At 65.5% G+C, this 19627-nt stretch overlaps 3 protein-coding genes across 12 annotated transcripts; 2 read left to right on the forward strand and 1 right to left on the reverse strand.

Moving 5' to 3' along the window:
• Positions 1 to 657: 657 nt before the first annotated feature.
• MRPL55 (mitochondrial ribosomal protein L55) lies at positions 658 to 4085 on the reverse strand. 8 transcript variants are annotated; one of them, XM_032848519.1, is made up of 6 exons: positions 3954 to 4085; positions 3233 to 3320; positions 2435 to 2586; positions 1565 to 1631; positions 1260 to 1461; positions 658 to 888 (listed from the first exon to the last, which is right to left on the reverse strand). In XM_032848519.1, the coding sequence occupies exons 2-6, from the start codon at positions 3256 to 3258 to the stop codon at positions 736 to 738; spliced, it is 600 nt and encodes a 199-aa protein (XP_032704410.1). In that variant the 5' UTR covers positions 3259 to 3320; positions 3954 to 4085; the 3' UTR covers positions 658 to 735. The 8 variants fall into 8 exon arrangements, with proteins under 8 accessions (XP_032704410.1, XP_032704403.1, XP_032704405.1 ...); XM_032848512.1 differs by lacking the exons at positions 1565 to 1631; positions 2435 to 2586 and having other exon boundaries at positions 3954 to 4084; XM_032848514.1 differs by lacking the exons at positions 1565 to 1631; positions 2435 to 2586 and having other exon boundaries at positions 3233 to 3323; positions 3954 to 4072.
• A 113-nt stretch (positions 4086 to 4198) lies between these two features.
• Positions 4199 to 11452, forward strand: GUK1 (guanylate kinase 1). 3 transcript variants are annotated; one of them, XM_032848507.1, is made up of 9 exons: positions 4228 to 4304; positions 5053 to 5162; positions 8430 to 8543; positions 8875 to 8916; positions 9369 to 9465; positions 10633 to 10771; positions 10905 to 10989; positions 11108 to 11193; positions 11284 to 11452. In XM_032848507.1, exons 3-9 carry the CDS (start codon positions 8432 to 8434, stop codon positions 11317 to 11319), a joined length of 597 nt encoding a protein of 198 aa, XP_032704398.1. In that variant the 5' UTR covers positions 4228 to 4304; positions 5053 to 5162; positions 8430 to 8431; the 3' UTR covers positions 11320 to 11452. The 3 variants fall into 3 exon arrangements, with proteins under 3 accessions (XP_032704397.1, XP_032704398.1, XP_032704399.1); XM_032848508.1 differs by having other exon boundaries at positions 4240 to 4304; positions 5057 to 5162; XM_032848506.1 differs by lacking the exon at positions 5053 to 5162 and having other exon boundaries at positions 4199 to 4304.
• Positions 11453 to 12079: 627 nt separating this feature from the next.
• On the forward strand, positions 12080 to 19483 carry GJC2 (gap junction protein gamma 2). Its single transcript, XM_032848494.1, has 2 exons — positions 12080 to 12277; positions 18043 to 19483. The coding sequence occupies exon 2, from the start codon at positions 18061 to 18063 to the stop codon at positions 19357 to 19359; it is 1299 nt and encodes a 432-aa protein (XP_032704385.1). The 5' UTR covers positions 12080 to 12277; positions 18043 to 18060; the 3' UTR covers positions 19360 to 19483.
• Positions 19484 to 19627: the final 144 nt, after the last annotated feature.

The following is a 19627-nucleotide window of genomic DNA, read 5'->3' on the forward strand; positions in this document are numbered from 1 at the left end:
GGCCAAGGAGCGTCTCCCGCAACCGGCGGTGGCAGCGGGCTGGGTGAACCAGCCCAGCACCTGTCCCTGTGAGCCAGGGACAGAGCCACCTCCCTCCCTCCCTCCTCTGTCAGGCCCGCACGTCCTTCCCAGCTGCAGTGCAGGACCCAGGTCTCAGAGACGCAGCCTGGACCAGGACACAGGTCAGGCCTGGGCCTGGGCCACGCTGGCCGCACTTGCAAAGGTTAGAACTTGCTCCTTTGGTCGCGCAGAAGCCTGGCTAGGGGAAACCCACCCCAGAGCAGATAAATGGCAAGTGCCCACAGAAAGCCTAGTTTGCCATTGCTGCCAGTGAACACCCCTACTCCTATGGGCCAGGAGCAGCTGGGAGCCCCGGTGAGGGGCAGGGTCCACCCGCGCTGTCTTCCCAGATACCCCGCTCCTCCCACCCCATCCCTGCAGCTGCTGTGCTCCGCCAGGAGAGCCCCTCATGTCCTGAGGCTGAATGGGGGATGGGGTGAGGGGGCTCCAGGGCCCATGGGGGCTGGCTCTGGTTCCTCTTCCTCCTCCTACACTGGTGGCCCGCGTGCTCCTCAGGCCTCGTGCAAACACCACAGCCCAACCCAATTCTAGAGAACCTGGTTGGCTTGGTTGGCCCAGAAGGAAAGGCAACGTGGAGACGGCTTTGTGAACACACCATGTAAAGACACACCATCCCCACACTCGCATCCCCCACCCAGGCAGCTTCCAGGCCCATCACTTTTTTGTCCAAAACCGCTTGTACTGCTCCACGTCAAAGTCATCACTGAGCTCTGGCTCCTCCTCCTCTTTCTTTCGGAGCTGGGCCTCGCGTTTCCGGAACCGTGCCCGCCTCTCTTCTGGGGACAGGGCGTCCAGGTCCACAGGCATCTGTGGGGAGGGACATGTACGCGGCTCACTCAGAGGGCTTGGGGCCCTGCCCGTGTCTCCTGCACCTCATTCTCCATGGTGTGGGTGAGAGTTCCTATCTTCTGCTGGGTTCTGTCTCCCCTCAGGGCTCTCAGTCTCTAAGCAAACACTTCTGTTTGCTTCCCCAACGCCGCTACCCAGCAGACACACAGCTGCTGTCTGGCCCTGACCCGTGCAGGGAGCTCCACTCTTCCTTGTCCCTCTCCTCATTCAGCAGTTCCAGTTCATGGCTGCCGTGGCTCCTGAGCCCACGAGCCCTGGGAGGGGCGGCTGCTACAGGCCAGCTTGGCAGGACTGCGCCCCAGGGAGTGCGGGCAGGGCGAGGGGCACACCTCAAGCATTCGTCGTGGCTCCCGGTAGCGGATGTGGATGGTGGAACCGTCCTGCTTGACCAGGAGCACGGGGTAGAGGCGTGCATAGGCTTGTCGGTGCACACGCGTGAGTGAGGCCCTGTTGCTGTCTGCCTGCCAGGAGGATGTATGTAGGCGGGCATGCACCAGAGCATACCCCCTCAACACGGGCTGCCGCAGCAGGCTGCAAACACACACAGACACACACACACACTGGTCAGGGGCTGCCGCTGGGACCAAAGCGCCCATGCCACCCAGCCCCCATGGGGACACACAGTGACGCAGACTGCAGTGGGGCCTGGTCAGAACAGCTTCTGCCCCATGGAAGAGACCGCTGGGGCAAGTGCAGGAGACGTTCAGACGAGTGAGGTCAGAAGTGCAGCAGCTGGGACCCCAGTGGGCTTAGGGTGCCAAGCATCAGGCAGGAGACGACTTCCTGTCCCGTGGCTCAGACTTCTGCGTTCCCCCAGCCTTGCACATCGAAGCCCTAACCTCCACGGGATGACATCAGGATTATGTGAGGTCCTGAAGGCCTCCATGCCGGGACGGGGATCCTTACGAGAGCCAGAGAGCAGAGGTCCCCTGGGAGGACTCCGAGCCCGGAAGACAGGACTCAGCAGAACCCAGCCTGCTGGCATCCTGCACTCAGACTTCTAGGCTCCAGACCTGGGGAGGGGGGCTGCCCCACCTATGGCGTTCTGTGAGGGCAGCCCGAGCAGACCAAGACATCTGCAGTCCCCCCCACCAACTGCCCCCCGGCATGGCAGACACCTGCCCTTCCTGCACACAACAGGTGCCCTGCGGGGAGGGGGCCTGCCAGGAGGTGACAGGAGGGGAGGAAGCCCTGTATGCATCATCTGCCTTGCAGAGCGACCCCACAGCAATCCCGTCCCTTCCAGGCTGGCTTTCCCGCAAACTTGGATTCAGACCCCAGGCTGTCACAAGGCACAATTGCAGAGCTCCCTGGGGCAGTGGGCTACTCCAAGGGCAGACACCCACCACATGCCTTTGCCAAGGCATAGCAAGAGCCAAGATGTCCTGCCTAAACCATTCCCACTGGCTGTAGTCGCGGCCCCATGCTCTGGGGCCTCTCTGCTCTCAGGACAGCCTGGCTGAGTGCCCTGCGGCCGCAGAGCTCCAGCCCAGCAGCACCTGCCTTGGCGGCGTTCCCTCCACACCCTGTACCTCCCAGCAACCGCTATGGCTGAGTGAGGGTGTGTGTGGGATACCAGACCCTGCTGTCCTACCCGGAAGAACACACCCTGTTTGCTGGGAAGTCCCGGAGCTGTCACTGGTGCCTGAGTCAATTCTAACAAAAGACCCCAGACCTGCTGACAGAGTCCTGGAGATGCAGACAGGAGACTGGTGGTAAGCTCTAGCACCAAGGAAGCCTGCAGCAGGCAGGCTGGGGGGGGCGGTGCCCAGGAGCTCGAGACACGGCCACCCCTGAGAAGCCCGGCTGGGCGGGCTGGGGCCGGAACCGTTCCAGCAGCTTGAACATGAACTGTCTTGGGACGAGGGCCCTGCAGCCAGAGTCCCTTGCCTAGCTCCACATGGACCCACAGCTTCATGTGCCCCACCCCTTTCTTCATATCTCCCAGATTCCACAGGACCCACTAGAAACCCCCCGGCTTGGCTTCTCTGCAACACTGTGGCCACACCATACTTCTCAGGGAAGCCAGGGGTGAGGGGAAGGGCAGGATGGGGGCAATTCTGGGGGGGAAGAGCTGGAAGGCATGGCCCTCTTCGAGGACGCAGAGCCAGGCTGGGCTGCAGGATCCCACAGGAACATCACCAGCACCACGTCTGGTGCCGAGGACTCACAAACCGCTTCATTCCACCCTCCACGCCTGCTGTGGCTTCCATCTGCTCCACGTTAACACACTGGCTGGGAGGGCTCCCCTGAGATGGCCCCCATGATGGCAGTCCCCAGGGGCCCAGAAACCCCTGCTTACCCAAGCAGCCTGCCCGCAGCAGCCATTCCTCCTCAGGGCCCTTGTGGCACGTGGAGGCTCAGGCTCAGCCACTGGCCTGGTGGGCAACCTGCTGGGCGAGGAAAGAAGACATCTCTTTACAAGACAAGGATTCCCACCAAACTGACCTTCAGGGAACCCCAGCCCGTTAGACGCCATAGACCCAAGTGCGTCTCCCACGAGGGAGACTGGTCTCTGCCAGTCCCACTCGCACTTGCAGTCTAGAGGTGCCGGACACCCAAACCTCTGCGTCAGGAACCCCGTGGCCCGGTACAGATCCTTTCCAGCGGGTCACGGAGTGGGGGAAGCCGCTCAAGGACAGAGTGGAACATACACTGTGGGGGCTTCTCAAGACTATCTACTTCCCCGGCATACAGCGGGGTCGGGACAGCGGGATGGACTCGGGGCACTGGGGCCGAGCTCCAGGTCGAGACGGCGAGAGAGACACGGGCTACCGGGGGCCGGACGGCTGCGGAGACTCGGAACGCCGGGATCCGGATGGCGGGGGAGCCGGGACGCCGACGGCCCGCGACCCCCGGCGTCCGACCGCCGACGAAGACAGGCCTCCCGGTCCGCGTAGACAGGGCATCCGCGGGCCTCCCTCCGCCTCCGGAAGCGACCCGGAGGGAGAGGAGAGGCTGGGAGACCAGCCGCCGGGGGCGGGGCCCGGCCCACCCGTGGGAAAACCCCGTATCGCACCCACCTGCCCCCCTGCCTGAGCTCCGCAGCAACGCCGAACCCCGGCGTCCCGGCCGACCCGCCACCCCGTCCACCCACGGCCCCGCCGCGACGTCATCCGCGAGCGCTGCGTCGCGTGGAGTTGAGGACAACCCTGAGGGCGGTGCAAGGTCGGCGCCGCGCTATGACGCGCAGTCCTCGGACGCAGGCGGCCGGCGCGGCTCCATGACGTACACCTCCGCGGAGGCCGGGCGCGGCGCTGTGACGTCGCCCAGCGGGCGGGCGGCGGCGGCGGCGGCGGCGGCGGCGGCGCTCATGCTGCGACGCCCGCTGGCCGGGCTGGCGGCGGCCGCCTTGGGCCGGGTCCCCACGAATGGTGAGTGGTGGGGCCTTCCGGGGCGGGCGCGGGGTCGTGCCCCTCGCAGCCCGGGGCTCCCGAGACGCCGTCCGGGGGTCCTGGCGGGGCGGCTGCTCGCAGGCGCCGGGCCCTGCGTTCTTACGTACGGGTGTGCGGTGAAGCTCGTGCCGAGCCGCCCCGCGGGGGCTATCCTCGGGGTGTTGGGGACGCGGCCGGAGGGTGCGCGCTGGAAGCCGGGGCGGCGTCTGCGGGGCGCGGGGGGCAGACGCGGGCCACAGCCAGGCAGCGCTCCCGAGGTGGGCCGCACGCCCGCCGGAGCCCCGGGACAGGCGGGTGCGGACGGCCCTGGACACGCGCTGACCTCCCGGAGCTCACGGAGGGAAGCCGTCCTGCTGCTGCAGCTCTCGGGTGGACTTCCGTCCGCACCGGGAGGGCAGGCCCCCGAGGTCCTCGGAGCTGTCCCCGCCCCGAGGGGCCCCCTCTGGTCGCCGGCGTGGCCGCGGGGTCCTGCTCAGGCCGAGTTGGTCCTTCAAGCTGTCCCGGCCCTGAGGTGCCCCTCCTGTCTCCTGGATGGCCGTGGGGTCCTGCCCAGGCCAAGCTGGACCTCTGAGCTGTCCCCACCCTAAGGGGCTCCCTCCTGTCCCTGCGATCGCTGTGAGGTCCTGGCCCACCCCGCTGTCTGGCACTGCCTAGGCGGTGCAGACGCAAGATCTCTCCCAGCAGTAGGGTGTTGGAGGCCTTTGTTTCTGACTCCTGGGTGTTCTAGGTAGACCTCTTCTCTGAGGACCAGAGACGTCAGTCTGGGCTGCTGGATACTGGCCGTCTGATGTAACTGGAGCTGTTTACAGTGAGAGGGAGCGCCCTTCATTCATCCAGGTGCTGGGGCCCCCTCGCTGGCTGTCATTGGTCCTTCTCGTTGGGGACGAAGGGGAGGGTGGAAGCTGAGGTGTTCCTGGCCAGCGTGGGGCCCAGGGGTGCAGGAGACAGGCTGTGATGGGCTTCCGTGGCCGTCCTGCGAGTGCCCTGTGAAGGCTTCTGGGCAGCACGCCTCCCCAGCGTGGACTTCCTGGAGCCCTCTGTCACACAGAGACCTTCTGGACCCCGCAGGGCTCTGGGATACCTGTGGTTTCCTCTGCCCGCCCCCCACGGCCAGACAGGCCCTCTCACAACCCAGGTCGTGGCCGGGCCTGGCACAGGTGCCTTGCACTTCCACTTCCATCCTGGGAGAGCCTGGGGACCAAGCCCCCCATCTTTGGCTGGAACGAGGGGCATTGGTAGTTCCTGGACACTGGCTTCTAGGGGTTCGGAGGGTGAATGGACGCTGTCAGTTTCTTTCCGACCACAGCCAGACTCTGCTTCTTTGGTCTCGGAGTGTAAACCATTTCTGGTTTTTGCCCTGCATCGCGTGTAGCCAGCAGGAGCATGCAGATGGCTTGAAGAGGATCGTGAAGGCAGTGGCATTATGGTGTGATCAGGGGTGGAAGGGGGTGATCTCCGTGTCCAGGAGGAAGGGTGTAGTCGTGAGGGTGAGGTGCTGCAAGCCTCTAGACTCTGCTCCAGGTCCCTCCCTGGCCCTGCCGGTGCCGGCCTCAGTTTCCCCTGTGTGAGCCAGGCTGGCCCCCTCAGAGGGCCTGGGCTTCTTCCTGCTCCACCCCTTTGATGCCCTGGCCTGCCCACCCCTGCTGGAGTCATTCACAGTTTCAGAGGCCCCGGCTTCCTTCCCAGGAAGGATGCACCCCCCCTTCCCCCCACCCCGCCGGGAGAGGAAGTGAGAAGATGCCACTGCACCGTGGTGACCCACTTCCAGCCAGGCTTCCGGAAGCTTGAGTAGCCAGGACCTGTCCCCCTCCCCCACCCGGCCCATCTGGGGGCCAGACACCACCAGCCTCTTTGGCCCTGGTCCAGCTGGGTGTCACGTTTTAGGAGAGGGCACACGCCCTTTCAGGGTGTGCTCCTGTGGGAAGTGGGTTTGGGTGGGACTGTGCCACCGTGGCCACTGGACCCAAGACGAGGCTGCCTGGTGTGGTCTGTGTGAGCTTGTGTCCAGCTGAGCTGGTGCTTGGGCTAGGAAGGACTCTGTGCCCTTGTGGGGCCCAAGATGGCCAAGCCCCACCCCTGCAAGATGTCAGTGCGAGGCGGGTGTTCTTACCAGCCGTTATCAGTGTGGTAGACCTTGAAGGAGGGCGGAGAGACGCCCAGCCCTGGGCAGGTCTGGAGCCTCCGCTAGAGGGCCAGCGGGGCTGGAAGCACAGCCTGTGGGAGAAGACGGGCAGGGGGAGGCGTTGGCTCAGAGCCAGGCGGAGAGTGAGCTAGCACCCTCAGTGGACCCTGAGTGAGCACCGCTGCTCACAGCAGTGCCCTGGTGGGTGGCAGGCCTGCGACTCCCAGAACAAGATGGACAGGAGGTTGCGGGTCGGACCTGTGGGACCCGCCCTGTGGGTGGCAGGCGCTGGGACTTCTGTGTTCTCCTTGCAGTCGTGTCCCAAAGACACATGGGAGACGTTGTCTTTGCTGGTGGGTGTGTCATCTGCACACATTGGAGCTGATGGAGATCTGGCCCTGCCCGTAGGCATGGGACTTTATAGTGGGGAGCTGCAGGGCTCCTGGGCATATGGGGGGGCCTGCGGGGACATCCTTGGCCAGAGGTGCCTCTTCACATGGTCGTGGATGGGAAATCCCTTGAGTTCCTCTGTGCCTGGAGGTAGGCGCTCCAAGCCAGGTCCCGAGGTTCCTGCCATGTCTGCTGGATTTGGAGTTTGGTGCTGTGAACAACAGCTAGACAGGCCTTCTGGTCCTCTCCGGGACCATTGCTCAGAGGAACCTGAGTTCCCACGGCACCAACACCCTGCAGGTCCCGGGGAGACGTGTGGGGTTAGAGCTTTGCCTGCCGGGGGCCAGGTGCATGGTGGACAGGCCTCAGCCCTCTCTCTCCACCATCCTGCACCCTTCCTTCCACCCCTGCTCCACTCTCCCCATCCCTATCCCAGCACCTAGGAAGCCAGACAGACCCAGGGTGATCCTGCCCAGCCAGGGTCTGGGGCTGTGGGTGTGAAAGCCAGGACGCCATGAGGAGCTGGGAGTCCAGCAGGGCCGTCCTTGAGCTGGACACCGGGCAGAGGGGTCGGTGGAGGTGACTCTCCGTGTGTGGTGACCAGCTCCTGTCGCGTGTCCTCAGCAGGGGAGGCCTCCTGCTTCCTGTCCTTCCAGGGCCCATGCAGAATAGCCGAGCTTGAGCCAGATTACTATGTTGGCCTACATCGAGGATTAGGAGAGCAAGTGGCCCGGGGCGGGGACACAGGGCAGCCCCAGGGCGGGTGCGGGCTACTCCAGGCAGAACCCCGCAGGGCCCAGCCAGATGGAGTGGGTCCAAGGCCCCACAGCGCGCCCCCCCGTGGCTCCCTGCCCCTCCACACGTGGCTCACCACGGGGCCTGGTGGGCACAGGGCCGGTAGCAGCCTTTGCTCTGTCCTGGGTGGAGGGGCGGCCGCCTAGGGGGGGATTTAGCGCTCAGAGGGCGGGAGCCTGCCCGCCTGGGATTACCACCCCTTCCCAGCTCTTCAGAGCCGCCCAGCAGCTCAGAGGCCGCATCCCAACGGGAAGTGGGTCGGAGGTGGGTCCAGTGGGGAGTGCTGGGGGTGGTGGGTGGATGCGGAGCTGGGGGCTGGGTCCTCTGCAGACCCCGCTGCTCCTGGGGCCAGTGCCCGGGCCCTGCGCTGCAGGCTGTCCTCCTAGTCGGGGACGCAGAGCTGGGGGCCGGGTCCTCTGTGGACCCTGCTGCTTCTGGGGGCCAGTGCCCCAGCCATGTACTGCGGGCTGTCCTCCTGGTCTGCAGACCCCACTGCTCCTAGGGGCTTCCCAGAGCCCACAGACCAGAGGGTTGAGGACACTGGGGTCCTGTGGGGTCCCGACAGTCATTCTGAGAACAGGCCTTGGGCTCTTCTGACTTGGCCGGAGCCTGTATTGTGCGTAGGGCCAGGAGCTGAGGTCCAGCAGTGGACCGCCAGGAACCACACATTGGTGCTGTGGTGTGTAGCAGCTAGCTGTTCCTGGGGGAAGCTCTGTCCTCATCCGGGGCCCCCACTGTGCCCCACGCAGGTGAAGGTGTTCCTCAGACCGCACTGATGTCTGTGTCCCTCCCCGCAGGGATGTCAGGACCACGGCCTGTTGTGCTGAGTGGACCCTCAGGGGCCGGGAAGAGCACCCTGCTCAAGAGGCTCCTGCAGGAGCACGGCACTGTCTTCGGGTTCAGCGTGTCCCGTGAGGCTCTGGCGGGGGCAGGGAGGCTGGGGGTGTCAGCCCTGCAGACCCGCCCCAGGGGGCCACACGCACACCCACACGGGGAGGGGGTGCCCTACACGCTGACCCGCCCCAGGGGTTCCACACACACATACACACACAGTGGATGGTCCCCACACCGCTGACCCTGACCGGCACCACCCCCGACACACACACACAGAGTACAGGCCCCACACCGCTGACCCTGACTGACAGCTCCCCCAACACGTGGGCTGAGCCAGGCCCTGTGGGAGGCTGTGGATGGGCTGTGGGGGCTCCGGGTGTCCCAGAGTGATCAGGGCTTGTGTTCTAGATACCACACGGGACCCACGGCCTGGAGAAGAACATGGCAAAGGTGAGCTGGGCCCTTGGCGTCCCTGTCTGCAGGCTGGGCGGGTTCAGGGGCCCACAGCAGGCTGGCTGGGTGGGGCCGGGCTGAGGTTGCCACAGGTGGGCCATGCTGAGAGGTGTGCTGCTCTCTGTGCCCCCACGTGTAGTCGACCTTGACGTCACAGTTGTGCCACAGGCATCCCCTGTCGTCTCCACAGGACTAGAAACATCCGTTCCCCACCCCACCCCCACCCCGCCCCTGAGGCTGGCCATCTGCAGCCCCCTGGAGCCTCTCCCCGGAAAGCCCGTGATTTCCGACTCACCATGGCAGGGATGGTGCGAGAAAGGGCCATGTGTGCCTGTGTTCCCTGCTCGGCAGGGCACAAAGGTCTGCAGGGAAGCCGACTCTGGTCACACTTGGTCCCCGAGCACCCTGGGGCTTTGCAGAGGTCAAGCCTCAGCTGGCCCTCCTTGCAGATTACTACTTCGTGACCAGAGAAGTGATGGAGCGGGACATCGCCGCGGGTGACTTCATTGAGCATGCCGAGTTCTCGGGGAACCTGTATGGGACTAGGTGGGCTACTCTGGGGCTCCCCTCCTTCCCGGGGGCTCTCCCTGTGCCTCGACCTATGCAGGGATCCTGGGTGGGTTCTCCGGGCCCGTTGGAGTAAGGTGCCCACCATGCCAGGGCCCGAGACGGGGCAGCAGTCGGGGCTTTCCAGGCTGCCTTAGCGCCCCCATGTCCACCTGGCCGGACACCGGGGAAACCATAGGCCCCTCAGACAGGTGCACGGCAGGGAATCCTGGTCTCCAAGGTGCACAGGCCATACAGTGGCCTGCCCTCCCACCGGCCAGTGGCTGGCGATGGAGTGCCCTGCCCTCTGCTCCCCTGCTTTCTCCTGCCCTCCGCTCCCCTCCCCTCCCCTCCCTTCCACTGCCCTGCCCTGTTCTCTTCCCTCTTCCTCTCTTCCCTCTTCCGTCCTTCTCCCCCAGTCCTCTCCTCTGCTGTACTCCCTTCCCCTCTTCTCCTGTCCTCTGCTCCCTTCTGCTCTGCTCCCCTCTCCTCCACTGCCCTTCCCCCTGCTTCCTGGCCCTGCCCTCTCCTCCCCTCCCCTCTACTGCCCTCTCCTGCTCTCCGCTCCCCTCCCCTTCCCTCTCCTGTTCCCCATCTCTTCCCTTCCCTTCTGATCTGCTCCCCTCCCTTCCCCTCCTCTCCTCTGCCCTTCGCTTCTCTCTGCTCCCCTCCCTGCCCTGCCCAACCCCATCCAGTCCAGAGGCTTTGCCAGCTCTTCCTGCCGGGCTGACAGGCCCAGAGCAGTGTCCTGGGCAGTCGGGCCCAGCCACGCCTCTGTGTGCAGCCTGTCCCTGAGCCCTCTGATGAGGGTGAAGCAGAGACCCCACGAGACCTATCTTGTTCCATCCTAGGACCTAGGTACAGCTGGGCTGTGACCCAGAGGGGGGTCACTGGGGCTGTTGGGCAGTGACAGCTAGGGCCCTCCTACCACAAGCCACAGCCACCCCTCAGCCCAGCACACATGCTTCCAGAAAGGTAGAGGCGATGCTGGGGTGTGGGGAGGTTCCTGCCTTCACTTCTGGCCAGCCCACGCCCAGTGCAGGCCAGTGGGGAAGGCGGGAGCCCAGAGCATGGGCCGTGATGGTCCTGTAGAGGCCGTTTGAGGCCCTGGGGGGTTACTGGATCCAGGCAGCCCCACTGAGCAGTCCCTGCCCCTCTGTGCCCCAGCAAAGCAGCTGTGCGGGCTGTGCAGGCCATGAACCGCATCTGCGTGCTGGACGTGGACCTGCAGGGCGTGCGTAACATCAAGAAGACGGACCTGCAGCCCATCTACATCTTCGTGCAGCCGCCCTCACTGGACGTCCTGGTGGGGGCGGGGCGAGGCTGGGGAGGGCAGGGGTGCAGTGGCCTCGATGAAGCCCTGGGGGGGCCTGGGGGTAGGGCGGGAGATGCCCTGCGACCTCAGAGGCACTGACCACCCCTACCCCCGCGTGTCTCAGGAGCAGCGGCTGCGGCAGCGCAACACGGAGACGGAGGAGAGCTTGGCCAAGCGTCTGGCTGCTGCTCGGGTGGACATGGAGAGCAGTGAGTGTGGGCTCTGGCCACTGGGTGTGTCCCCATCTCCTCTGCCCCCACGGGTCGCCCCGCAGCAGGGTCCCTGTGGAGAACTGCAAGGGCCTGCCCTGACCCTCCCCCACCCCAGGCAAGGAGCAAGGCCTGTTCGACCTGGTCATCGTCAACGACGACCTGCACACGGCCTACCGGACCCTGGAAGAGGCGCTCTCCGAGGTGGGCTCTGCAGGGGGCAGTGGGCAGGGTCCGGCCGCGTGGCCCGTCACCCCGGACCCTGGGGGAGACCCTCTTCTCTCTCCGTGGCAGGAAATCAAGAACGTTCAGAGGACCAGCTGCTCCTGAGAAGGACGCCCGTTGTGGACTCCCCTCGGCGTCCGCCCAGTTGGCCGAGGCTGGAGGACCCTGGCCTCCCCTTGCCCCTCTGCCGCAGATCTTGGACCAGTGTCCTAATAAAGAATTGCTGGGTAACAGTGTCCATGAGCCCATGACATCCCATCTGTGGCCAGGGACCAGGCACGCCTGCACGGTGGACCCCCAGTCCTGGCGACCAGGCATCTAGTGGTCTGGGCACCCCCAGACTCCCTGTGCCCACTTCTCTGGGGTTTCCTTTGCCCCATCTTCATGTCCGGGAGAGCGGGGGCTGCTGGCTGGGCGGGTGGGGTCCCCATAGCTGGACTGGGGCCCTGGCAGGCATGGACAGACCCGCTAGATGGCAGCTGCCTCTCTCATTGCCTCATGGAGGTGCCATGAGGCTCTGGGTGGGGACAGGGGTCCGGGGGTCCTCCTCCTGTGGGGGTCCCTCCACTGGGCTGTGGTGCGGGCCAAGTGCCATGCTCTGCCTTGTGTGAGGTCCCCGTGTTCCAGGGAGGTCACTGGAGCCAGCGCAGCCTTGGGGGTGGGAGAGGGGCTGGCCTGGTCCATGCCCAGGCCATGCTGCTGTGGTGGGACCCAGGCAGACCCCCCCCCAAGCACAGATGCACATTGGAGGGCAGGTGGGAGCCTGGCCGGGAGGCAGGTGAGGTGGGGCCAGACTGATGTGCAAAGGGAGGGGCACAATCAGGGGAGGCCCCTGCCCTCTCTGGGCCCTGTCCAGCCCCGGGGACAATCGGGAATTCAGACCCCAGGCCTTGGGGGGAACAATGGAGCCCTTGAAGGCCCTCCCCCCACATTGTGCTTGGTGGTGAGAGGTGGCCCTGGGTCAGGCCCAGGACTCGGCCAGGCACTCATCCTGGGAGGATCTCTGTCCAGCCAGCTGGCAGGTGGAAGACCTCAGGGACTCCCATTTCTTGGCCTGGAAAAGGTAGGGCACTGCCTAGGGGGCCAAGTGTGGGCAGCCATAGGGGGATGAACAACACGCACCCTCTCCGTGGGCCCGGGGTGTCAGGCTCAAGAGAGGCAGGCAGGGAGCACCAGGTCCTGGGCCTGGCAGGACTGCTCTCCTGTTCTCGGGACCAACCGGGATGGTGGGGGAGGTAGGGGCCCCCAGGGCTGCTCGGGCCAGCTGGTGAGCGGGAAGGGAAGGGAAGGGAGTGCACCGGGGACCTTCCCCAGCAGCTGGGGCTCCTCAGGCTATGCCGGTGCGGCCAGCCCACGCCAGCCCCCCAGCTGTGGTGTGTCCGGAGGCCGGCCTCAGATGGTTCGGGCCTGACGGGAGGCTGGGGAGGCCTACCCCGCACACATGGGCAGACGCACTGGGGTGGGCACACCTGCCGCTGAGCAACCCACTCCTGACCCAGCCTGGGGTTCCTTCCCACAAACCCTCACGGGGGCCTGCTAGACCCCAGGTCCTCAGCTCTGGGCCCCAGGGGTCACCGGGAGTAGACCAGAGCCCTGTCGTCCAGGAGCGGCCCCCCGTGGGCCACAGATGTTGTGAGAGAGTTGTCTGGGCAGCCCAGGCAGGAGGGGGGTGCGGGTGGGTGGCCCTGGGCAGGGTGCCAGGCTGGGCGGTGGCAGTTTGGGGAGGGGTAGAGGCCCCTGCACAGCAGTGGTGGCCCCAGGCCGGCCTGCAGCGTCACGGAGCCCCACGGGGTGCTCTCGCGGGTTCCAGCCCTCTCCCCACGCCCAGGGCTCCCCGCAGACCTCCCTGTTGTGTCTGCTCTGGGAAACCCCCACAAGTCCCTCCGCAGACCCGGCCCCCCCGTGGGAGGAGGACCCTCACTGAAAGCAGGGACTGCAGAGAGCGCTTGCTGGCCCCACCAGCCTCCCCAGTTCATGCCGCCTCTGCCTCTGCCAGCCCGCCCTGGGCCCGAGGGGCGCTCTTGTGTGTAAGCGGGGGTGAGGTAGGCGAGTGCGCAGATGTGTGCACGGTCAGGGTCTGAACACGGACGGCGCTGGTGCTGGCGGGCTGAGCACCCTGTGAGGGTGGAGCTCCCTGGGGCAGACCTTGCAGGCTGAGTGCGGAGCAGGAGGGGGCCTGAAGGGGGCCCTGCTGGGGGACCCAGGGGCAGCCGTTGTCCACCCTGAGTGCGAGACTGACTGGTGTGCCCGGGAGCTGCACGGTGGGAGGGTGGGGGCAGGGGAGACTGTGGGGGTGGCCTGTGGCCCAGCCAAAATTCAGGGCCAAGCTGACATTGGGGTGCTTGTCGGCACTCTAGGTTCTGGTTCCCCCAGGATCCCACGGAGGGATCCCTTGCAGGTCAGGTGAGCTGAGCATGCCTGGGGGAGGCCTGGCAAGGGCCTGGCAGCCCCTCCTTGGGGTGGAAGCTCAGCCTGCCCTGGAGCGGTTCCTGGGAGGAAGCAGGGCCAGGGATGGGAAGGAAATGGCTGGGCAGGCCCTGGCCCTTCCCCCTGCACACCCATCCACTCCCAGGACCTTTGTTCAGACCCAGGGGTGAGGGGAGCTCAAGGGCAGAGGCCACTCATGAATGCCCGCCATCCTGCTGCCTGCTAGAGCCTACCACCCTCCTCCTGGCAGTCCAGCAGTCTCCCCTGAAGCCCTGGCTTCTCCCAGTTCCTGGCCTGCAGCCTGGGACCCTCCTGGCCCATGAGTATGATCCCACCCACACTTGCTGTGACCGAGCTCTGGGTGAGCTGCTGTCTGAAAGGAGCCAAGGTTCCTGCAAACCAGGACCCCTACCCCACCACCCCAACCCTGCCAGAGGCCCAGCCCCACTGGCCGCCTACTGGCAGCACTGGACGGCCTTGAGTCAGCCCCTCAGCCCTCCTGGGGGTCAGGGTCGTCCCTGGGGCCTGCAGCTCAGGGGGAGACAGCAGAGGGAGGGGGAGCTACGTGGAGGAGGCTGCACACTGTTTCGGATCCTCTTTCCTTCCCCTTTTATTCACGTAACCTTGCCTATCAGTGCATACTTGGGTCAGACCCTGTAACCCAGTCTGTAGTACTGCGTGGCTCTGCTGTAACTCCAGCAGGTGTGGCTTCAGACACGGGGAGCTTCTGCGAGGTGCTGCCATGCCCCTCACTGTGTGCACGCGTGCAAGCAGGTGTGTGCGTGTGTTTGCATACTCCTGCCTGTGTGGGTGTGTGTGCGCACATGCCTGCCTGTGCAGGTGCACGTGTTGTGGGCACGTGTGTGGATGAAAGGATGTGTGGGCACCCTGAGTGTGTGTGCATGAGTGTGCATGTGCGTGCTTATGTGCCTTGCTGCTCGCGGGTGTGTGCGCATGTGCTTGTACATCCTTCCTCACTCTCTGGCCCAAGCATGTGTTCTGGCACATTTCTTGCCCCATCATGGTCCCAGCAGCTTCTCCACAAGCTCAGCGGCCTTGACTGAGAGTGCGTGTGCTCATGGCTACGGAAGGGGCCTTGACCACGGTGCATGTGCTCATGGCTACGGATGTTCTCACATTTCCACCCTTCCGAATACGCGTGTGCACAAACCTGTGTACACACACGTGACCCTTGACATTCCCTAGGGAGTTGTCCGTGTCCTGTTCAGCCCCAGATCTCCGATGCTAACCTCCGACATTCCAGCCCCTCCCCTCCCTGGCAGGCCTATGGCCCCCAGGTAGTGAGGAACCCCCGGACAGTGGTAAATAAAACTGATGGGGGACTGTACTGCGGTCCCAGCCTAGGAGGCAGATTGGAGGAGGGGCGGGGCATGGGCTGTGGGCGGGTGCAGATGCATGTGGGTGCATGTATTGGGCAGGCCTGGCATGTGGGGCCATGTACAGGGCAGGGTATGGGATGTGGGCCATCACAGGCACGCCTGGCGTACAGGGCAGGTCTGGCATATGGGGTCATGTTCGGGGTAGGGCGTGGAGAGGGTGAACTTGGGCGGGCATGGAGTAGTGTTCAGGGGTATGCAGGGTGGGTCAGGGCATGGAGCGTAGGATGTGGTCCTGGTGTGGACATGTGTGGGCACATGAGTGTGTGCAGGGTAGGGTGTGTGCAAGGTGTGAACGGAGCAAGGATGTGGGTAAGGGTGTGGTGGAGCGTGGACGTGTGCAAGTGTGCATGGGTGTGTGAGGGGCAGGTATGCCAGGGGTGAGGCCCTGCAGCTGTGGGCTCGGCCTGGGGTGGAAGTTACCTGGCGTGGGTAAGAAGCACCATGTGTGCTTGGCTGTTACTGCAGTTTTGGGAGTTCCAGAGGCGTGGTCAACAGGTCCCCTAAGGTGACTGGTGGGTTAGGCTCTCAGAGAGCAAGGCAGAGCCTGGCAGAGTTGCATGCAGGGTTTGCTGATGGTGTGCAGGGGTGCAGGACAGAGAGCCGTGCAGGGTAAGGACCACAGTTTGCCATCTGCCCATGTCAGCAGGCATCTTGGGCCAGAAGGCTGGATTTGGAGTATCCTTCTGCAGGGACTGAAGCCAGAGCTGGCCAGTGCAGCCTCCTGACTGCAGAATGACCCCGGTGTCCCCAAGTGTGTGACACAGACCCTGCACACACATACACATGGCACTGGGCATTGGCCCTCGCCGGAAGAGCCAGAGGGTGGTGCCATCTCTGAGTCTTTGCCCTCCACCCAAGCTCGCTGACTCCCCCACTGCACAGGGACAAGAGGAGGGGAGCCTCGCTGCCTCTGACTCCTGCTGCCCAGATTGTACCCCCCTCACCACTGAAGTCCTGCAGAACCAGCTCTGATCACCCCCTCTCCTGACACCTCTCATCATTTGGCCTCTGCCCCTCGGGGCTGCGCCCCCGGGGGGGCAAGCGCTGCTTCTCACCCCTCAGGGCAGGGTCTGCCTCAGTACTCAGCTAGAGCTAATCTCAAAAGCCCCCTCTGGGGGTCTCCTCAAGCTGGCATGGGCATGGTGGGCACATGTTCACTCCAGGAAGTAGCAAACATGACAGCAAGGCTCCCACACATGCCTAGATCACACACCAAAGAGCTCTTCCTCTCCTCACTTCTCTGGGGGGCTCCATCTTGGGAGGAAAAGAGCTGGGGGCCCTCCTGCCACCCCTTTCTGGGCTCCTGTGGAGGTGGGACTGTCAGGTCAGGGGCGGGGACAGATCCTAGAAGACCTGGGGTTAGAAAACCCAGGGAGAACAGCCAGCCTGGCAGGTGCGGGTGGGGGGGCCTGGTGTGTGTCCCAGCCTGAGAGGGAGGGCTGGACATGTGTCTGTGTAGCTGGGAGGGTGTGTGCATTAGTGCATAAGTGTGCATATGTGTCTGAGTGCACACGTGCAAGTGTGGTTATGATGTGTGAGTGCACCAGCACATTTGTTTATAAATGTGTGCATCTGAATGTGTGTGTATCTGTGCATTTATTAGTGTGTGCATGCACGAGTGTGCATCTGCGTCTGTGGGTTCATCTGTGCAGCTGCAGGCACATGTGCGTCTCAGTGCATGGGTGGGTGTGCATTTGAGGAGGGCTTGTGTGTGTGTGGCTCTGAGAGGGGCAAGGCACACAGATGTGAGGAAGAAGGGTCACTTCCCCAGGAACCCCAGCAACCCCCTCTTCCTGCCCCCACCCAAGGGGAGAGGCCCCAGCTGCATAAAGACGAGCTTCCCCAGAGCCGCCCCCCCGGCTTCGGCTGCTCCATCCCACACCTGCCCACGCTGCCTCCTGGGCCCAGAAGGAGGGGATCAGAAGCAGCAGGCACTCAGGGGTCTCCTATCCCCAAACCATCCCAAAGCAGGTACTGGCCTTAGTCACGATGGAGGGAGGGTGGGCCCTGGGGGGCTGCAGCCCCTCTCCCCTTCCTGGAGGCTCAGGATGATGAATAGCAGCGCCATTCTCTCCTGGGCGCAGGCCCACCGGGGGATCAGCACTGGTCTGGGATGTGGTGAGCGGCCCCGTGGTGGTCTCCAGGTGTCACGGATGCCCCGATGTCTGTGTGCCTTGCTGGACCAGTCCCCATTCTGAACAGATGCCTGGCCTCACTTGGCTTCCCAGCGGGCCTGTCCTTGCTACATTTCTGCAGAGAACAGGGTGGTGGTGTCTGGACAAGACAGGGAAGCAGCCCAGAGGGCTGGCCAGTGGCCTGTAGGCCAGCAGGGTCTCTTGAGGAGTGTCGGAAGGAGTCTGGGGGTCCTCAGTGGAGAGGCAGGAAGCAAAGGCTCAGTGGAGGGTGTGGACAGGGATGTGGGGTGGGTTGTGCTGCTGGAGACTGGAACCAAAAGGGCTCCAGGGGCTGGGGGCCTGGAGGGCTCCGTGGGATGCTGCAAACAGGACCCCAGGAGACCCTCTTCAGTGGCCTGAACTCTGCCTGAGTGGGGCTGGAGGGCCATGGGTCTGAGCTGAGGCCCCACAGCCCCCAGACCCTGATTGGGGCTGGCCTCCGTCTCGCTATGCGCTCTCAGGGCCTGGGGTGGGGTCTCCGGGTCTGGGGGAAGGCTGCAGCTTGCAAGGGTCTGGGCTGTCCGGGGCGTGGGGAGGGTGTGGGGGGCTGGCGCTGCCACAGGCGGCGGAGACGAGAGGAGGGGGCATGGGGTGAGCCAGGGCTGCCTCTCCACATACCCACGCAGAAGGCAGAGTCAGGACCGAAGGTGCTGCTGCCCCTTTCACTGAAGGTGGTAAGCCCGCCAGACCTCACTAGACAAGGTCCCTGGCTCCCCCTCTGCCGCCCCGCAGTGCTCCCGAGACTCCCCCCGGGGGGCGCTCCTCCTGGCCTGCTCTCCTCCCCGCCCAACCCTGCCCCGCGTTGAGCTCCGCTCCGGCCCCCGCAGGTCCCGTCCCCCGCCCCTATGACCAACATGAGCTGGAGCTTCCTGACGCGGCTGCTGGAGGAGATCCACAACCACTCCACGTTCGTGGGCAAGGTGTGGCTCACCGTGCTGGTGGTCTTCCGCATCGTGCTCACGGCCGTGGGCGGGGAGTCCATCTACTCAGACGAGCAGACCAAATTCACATGCAACACGCGGCAGCCGGGCTGCGACAACGTGTGCTACGACGCCTTCGCGCCCCTGTCGCACGTGCGCTTCTGGGTCTTCCAGATCGTGGTCATCTCCACGCCGTCCGTCATGTACCTGGGCTACGCGGTGCACCGCCTGGCGCGCGCCTCGGAGGACGAGCGCCGCCGCGCGCCTCGCCGCCGCCCCGGCCCTGGCCGCCGCCCGGCCCGCGCGCCTCTGCCGCTGCCCCCGCCGCCGCACCCCGGCTGGCCCGAGACCGCCGGCCTGGGCGAGGAGGAGCCCATGCTGGGCCTGGGCGAGGAGGACGAGGACGCGGGGGTGGCCGACGGCCTAGGCGAAGAGGCCCAGGCGGAGGACGCGGGCATGGCCAAGGGCGCGGGCGCTGACTGCAAGGCGTCGGGGGCCCCGGGCCCGGTCGGGCAGCACGACGGGCGGCGGCGCATCCAGCGCGAGGGCCTGATGCGCGTGTACGTGGCCCAGCTGGTGGCGCGGGCTGCCTTCGAGGTGGCCTTCCTGGTGGGCCAGTACCTGCTGTACGGCTTTGAGGTGCGGCCCTTCTTCGCGTGCAGCCGCCAGCCCTGCCCGCACGTGGTCGACTGCTTCGTGTCGCGGCCCACGGAGAAGACCATCTTCCTGCTGGTCATGTACGTGGTCAGCTGCCTCTGCCTGCTGCTCAACCTGTGCGAGATGGCGCACCTGGGCCTGGGCAGCGCGCAGGACGCGGTGCGCGGCCGCCGGCCACGGTCTGGCGCCCCGGGCCCCGCGCCGCGCGCGCCGCCCTGCCCGCTGCCGGCCTCGCCCGCCGGCCTAGCCTGCCCGCCAGACTACAGCCTGGTGGTGCGCGCAGCTGAGCGCGCGCGCTCGCACGACCAGGACCTGGCCAGCCTGGCGCTGCAGGCGCTGCGGGACGGGCACGCGATGGGAGACCGCGACAGCCCGCCGTGCCCCGGCCTCCCCGCGGCTGCCCGGGGGCCCCCACGGGCTGGCGCCCCCGCCTCCGGCTCGGGCAGCGCCACGTCGGGGGGCACGGGCCCGGGCGGGGGCCAGGCCAGGCCGGGCGCCAAGCCCAGGGCGGGCTCAGAGAAGGGCAGTGCCAGCAGCAGGGAGGGCAAGACCACCGTGTGGATCTGACGGCCCCGCGCTGACGTGGCCTGTCCTCCCTCCAGGCCGAGGCTGGGGTGGGGGGCTGTTGGGGAAGGCCCAGGGCTGGGCGCTCAGGGCTCTCTTCTTCCTCCCCTTCCCTCTCCCCTTCTCCCCTCCCTCTCCTACCCCTCCTCCTCCTCAGCTGCCCACACTCTCGGGAGGGGAGGGGGGAGCGGGGAATGCATTGCCCGCTGGACACCGGCCCCTCCCTGCATGAGTCCTGGCTCTGTCCAGGGTAGGATCTGCAAGAGCCCCC

The sequence above is a fragment of the Lontra canadensis genome, unplaced genomic scaffold (assembly GCF_010015895.1).
Source record: "Lontra canadensis isolate GAN:19392208 unplaced genomic scaffold, GSC_riverotter_1.0 scaffold205, whole genome shotgun sequence".
NCBI lineage: Eukaryota > Metazoa > Chordata > Mammalia > Carnivora > Mustelidae > Lontra > Lontra canadensis.